Below are 4,896 nucleotides of genomic sequence, written 5' to 3' on the forward strand. Positions count from 1 at the left end.
AATAGAGCATTGTAATTGTAAGTCACACAATTATCATGTTACAAGAAAATCTGAATTCATCTCTCTCTCTCTGTTTTCAGTCTCCTCTGTTTTCTCTTCTTTTGCTACTGTTCTATTACTTAACAGCTGATACTCGACAATTGAGTATCAAAACTCCGTCAAAGATTAAAATAATAATTGGAGGAAAGGCATCAAAAACTCCTTACAGGAGCATCACTTCTTAAAACATGAATATGTCAACAAAAAAAAAGTTCTATATAGATGATGAACCTCCATGCTAGTAATAAATAATTGAATCAACGTATTAGACCCTGGGATTCTCTTCTAAAGTTTAGAGAAAATCAGTAAATTAGTTCTTTTATTCGACTAGGGCCAAGATAACGGATAGTGATTAATAAAATTACAACACAAATGGAGCAAGAATCTGCAGACTGATAATCAAATTTGATCCAGTTCACGGATGATCTTAGTTCTTTACTGTGGTCACCTGCCTCAGTAGCATCTGGACAACATCGTGGGAGATACTTTCAGCTTCTGTCTTCAAGTGCTGGATCTTTGCAAATGTTTCTTGCTCAAGGCGTTTGACATTAGCACCCGAATCACCGCTAGTCTGTAGACAACATAGATATTAACAAGCATGCTTAATCAAGGGTAAAGTAAGAAAGTTGAACAACCCACTATGTCACCCCCTTCCTGACAAACAACTACTACGCCTCAATCCCAAGCAAGTTGGAATTGACTATAGAAAACTCCACTGTCCATCTCTCTCCAGATAAGCTCATCTCAGTTCTCTAAATCAGCTCATTTTTATGGTGTACTTAAATGAGTAATTATACCGACCAAAATCCACCAGCTGGAAACAGACTGGAGCAGAAAAGGTAGTCACGTTTTCAAGATCTAAGAGGAGAACACATACATTATGGGCACTGATCAGGAATGCAGCCCGGGGGATGCAAATTAAAGACAACTTTTGGTCTTATTTCATTTTTTTTAAAAGAAACATGCAAATGGGTTTCTTTCCCAAAACATTTTGTTTCTTATTTACCTGTTCAACATTCCTCTGAAACTCGGCCTCCATATAAGCACGAAATTCAGCTATCTCCTTCTCAGCTTCTTCCTTTGCCTGTTTCATTCTAGCCTGTTTTCCTGCACATGATACGAAAGTCACGAATAGAACCTGTCTATACAACTGACCCATTGCAGTCCCAGTGCTTTCAGAGACGATTCCCACAGCTCATACTTTAAGATAGACACGGGACAGAAAGTTATAAATATATGAGCTTTTGTCTGCAACAGTTCTGACTCTTTGCATGATATCCAGAAAGCTACCATTATCCAATAACTTAGGCTCCCTAAGCCCATATTTGATCTACCTCTTGAAAATATCCATCCACGACAAGAAAAGCGTGATTTTGCATCTTCCTAGACATGTCCTATTTATGAATTTTGATCCCCTTTTGGACATACAGATGCATATTGAGCAGTTATGTAGCAGTTGAATCAGAAATACTATGTGAGTGTTGAGAAAGGGAGTGTACTTAAAACTGTGAAGGAAGAGTGGTGTATTGGTAGGAAAATACATTCGGAGTACATTTTAATTATTCAGTGTACATCACATATGACAATCATCCACCTTGCCTAATATTGGAAGTGAGCTGGTTAAGACTGAAAACAAACCCTCAATAAGTACCCCACACTAAGAATGCAACTAGTGTCTGCCGAGTGATAGGTTCAGAAAGTGTGATACTACAACCAAAACGTGATCTTAAGGGATCTACCATGCACACATACGCAGGAAGGAAAAAAGCTGAATTGCATATAGAAGTTATTATGTGGAAGGAGGAAATTATAACAATGGCCCGTTGACTTGAAATAGCACATGCATGTTGCCTAATAACTAGGTCTCCTGGTTGCTGCACTACAGCTAGTGAAACTAACAGAAATCCAATTTTAAAAAAGAATCAGAAAACTAGCGTCCTAAAAAAAGGGAAATCAATTACCAGTCCTGGCAGCATTGACTATATGTTGAGCTTCTTGCTCTGCACCTAAAAGGAGTTGAATTCCGTTCTGGCTGCCTCTGTTGGATTCCATACTCCTCTGATATAGTTATGGAACTACAATAAGGAAGAAAATATGTGTCTTAAAAATGTGGATAATATATGAGGAACACAATTACCAATTATTCAGCAGAAATGTGAGCATGCTGTGAAACTATATGGTAAAAGGAACAGCCATGACGTCTTTTTTGCAAAACTTTTATAGCCTTTGTCAAGACCAAAATTAGAAGTATTACATGTGAAAAGAAAAACCACAAGTAGCTCATTTACAGCATGATTAAATCTAAGGACCAGATTCATACTAGGATCTTTTTCTCGTGTGTAGTCCAGGTTGTACATTTATAGGACGAACTTCGAACTAGCCAACATTTAGCTAAACGGAGATGGATCATAAGTGGGACAGGGAAAACACGTGTATTTCACATGTTAACACAGTAACACACTTTAATTACTAATTCTATGCCAGCGAAAAATTGGGATGTCCCTGTAATAGCTTTGGTGGTCATTCCAATTTCAGCTATCCTATAGTTTATTAAGTACAGTTCCCAATCTACTGCAATAGCCTGGTCTAGAATGAAAGAATCCTAGGTCAAATACTTATGAGCTCCGAACTTGGTAAAAATTTGAAGTAACGAATGCCTCACGGTTAGCTTTGAGCTGATGGAGGAAAAAGATTCTTGGCCCAATGGTAATAAGCAAGGTATTCCTACAACTTTTTAAATAGCCCAACTAAATGGAAACCCTGCCCATGAAATTTAACTCCTCTCTTGCGATTCGACTAAACAAACTACAATAAATCCAATTATCTTTACGATCAAATAAGAAACTTGCTTACCAAAAGAAGGAAAAACTAGAGCATTAGCAACTAACTTGGGAAAGAATCAGAAAACCACATGAAACTGCAAACTGTCAACCATCCCTCACTTCTTCCCAATCCCAAACGCAAAAAAGGGATACTTCATACAAGCTACACCTCCTAGAATCTAGAAGCATAGCTATGTGTATCGACAGGGACAAAACCATCTTTTTTTGTATATATCAAATTGATGAATCCCCTAGATAGCCAAGTGTCACTTATTGTGCAAATTTACATTTTTTTGAATCCCCTTGTTAGTATTCTGACTCTGTCACTACTAAAATCGCTCTATAGAAATAATAGATCCGTCAATAAACAAATATATCATTGTCAACAAGTCAAACAGATAAAGCATAAGCATTTTCCAGAAGCAAGTCGATCAATCACATCAATTCAAAATTAGTTATAATTAACTACATGAATCCTCTGCATCCATTACGCTTTCATCAGAATTTGTATATTTACACAATGCCGGTCAACCAACTGCAAACCTTCTAACTCATTATGATTTGCGAATCTCACATAGACCGAGTTATTTTACTAAAACCGGAGTAAAATTCAAACGAAACACAGATCAAAGCACGTGAAACAATCATCCGATCCAGATCTAATCTATTGAAGCTGAAATTGGCAGATTGCAAATCAAAATACACACACAGAGAGAGAAGATGAGGAGTTAATGGAAGAAGAGAGAAGTACCTGTAGAAAGAAACTGAGTTTAGGAATCGGTGGAGCGGAAGTCGAATTTGCCTTTGTTTGGTTCTTTGCAGAAAGAGTTTAGACTATGAAGTGTATGATTTAGGGAGCGGAAAAGGGTCATATTTATGCGTCTACTTGGTATATTGCTCTTCATTGTACTTTTTGATATATTTATCTTTACCGTTATACTGGATCATATTTATCGCTATATTCTTCAAAAAAGATTACATTTATTCTTCTTCATACTTTTTGACATATTTATCCTTACACTTATACTTTAGGATCATATTTGCCCCTCATCTATTAAATCTCCATATCCCACCTTTGTTTTCCTACATGGTACCTATGTGGATTTCTTTTTCCTCCAATCTAAATTACGAGAAGTTGCACAACAATGAAGTTAATGACAAAAGTCCGTGCTTAAAATAGAGTACTGACAGAAGCCTAATATTGTCTAGGATGGTTTCCTCAAACATTTTTTTTTCGAAAAGAAAATATTGCTCCCTCCTCTCATTTTGTATTAAAGAATTCGATTACAACGGTCAAAACATCTAGTTTTTTTTTGTGATTTGGATATATAATTTTCATGTTTTTCAAAAATCAAATAAAATTACATATTTAAAAAAGTATATCTAAATAATTCAACTTTTTGGATGGCAGAGTCATAATTTAAAGTTTATGGGTTCTGATCTTGCTCATAACTCATTTTATTTATTAAGCTCGTAATTAAATATTTATACATATTTAATGTATTTCCTAATAGAATACAAATCTAAACAAAAGCTATAGAGTTCGTTCAAACCATACCTAATACTCTAGCTCCACCCCTTATCTTTGACCTGGATTAACATAAACCTACAATGACGAATACTATGAGAGTTGTCACACCTCCTTTTTGCGCACCTGCCCTGAAAGATAAATGCGTGAGGGAGTTTTTCCATTTTAAGTGACATTATTCGAAAATGAGATTATTTATTTATTTCAGAGTCGCCACTTGGGAAAGGTTTGGCTTTTGGTATCCCAAGTCACCGGTTTATCTTGAATCCCAAATCGAGGAAATTTTCGACTTTCCAAATGAAGTCTGCGAACCAGAAATTCTAAGTAAGGAATTCTGTTGACCCGAGGGAAGGTGTTAGGCACCCACGGATACCGTGGTTCTAGCACGGTCGTTTAAATTGTTATAATGGCTAAATATCTGATTTTAATACATGTTATAACTTGTGTGCTTTTATTAAGTTTAAACCGCTTTTTTTATTATTTTTTAATAGAATTGCAACGTCGTGA

General features: G+C 36.0%; 1 protein-coding gene across 1 annotated transcript; it reads right to left on the minus strand.

Annotated features, from left to right (window-relative positions):
• Positions 1-274: 274 nt before the first annotated feature.
• On the minus strand, positions 275-3,736 carry LOC107799789 (V-type proton ATPase subunit G 2). The gene is given in 4 exon segments (NM_001425891.1): positions 275-610; positions 1,046-1,146; positions 2,001-2,114; positions 3,613-3,736. Coding segments are annotated over 3 exon segments (336 nt in total). The 5' UTR covers positions 2,092-2,114; positions 3,613-3,736; the 3' UTR covers positions 275-466.
• Between the last annotated feature and the right edge of the window lie 1,160 nt (positions 3,737-4,896).

This window comes from Nicotiana tabacum, chromosome 11 (assembly GCF_000715075.1).
Source record: "Nicotiana tabacum cultivar K326 chromosome 11, ASM71507v2, whole genome shotgun sequence".
Lineage (NCBI taxonomy): Eukaryota > Viridiplantae > Streptophyta > Magnoliopsida > Solanales > Solanaceae > Nicotiana > Nicotiana tabacum.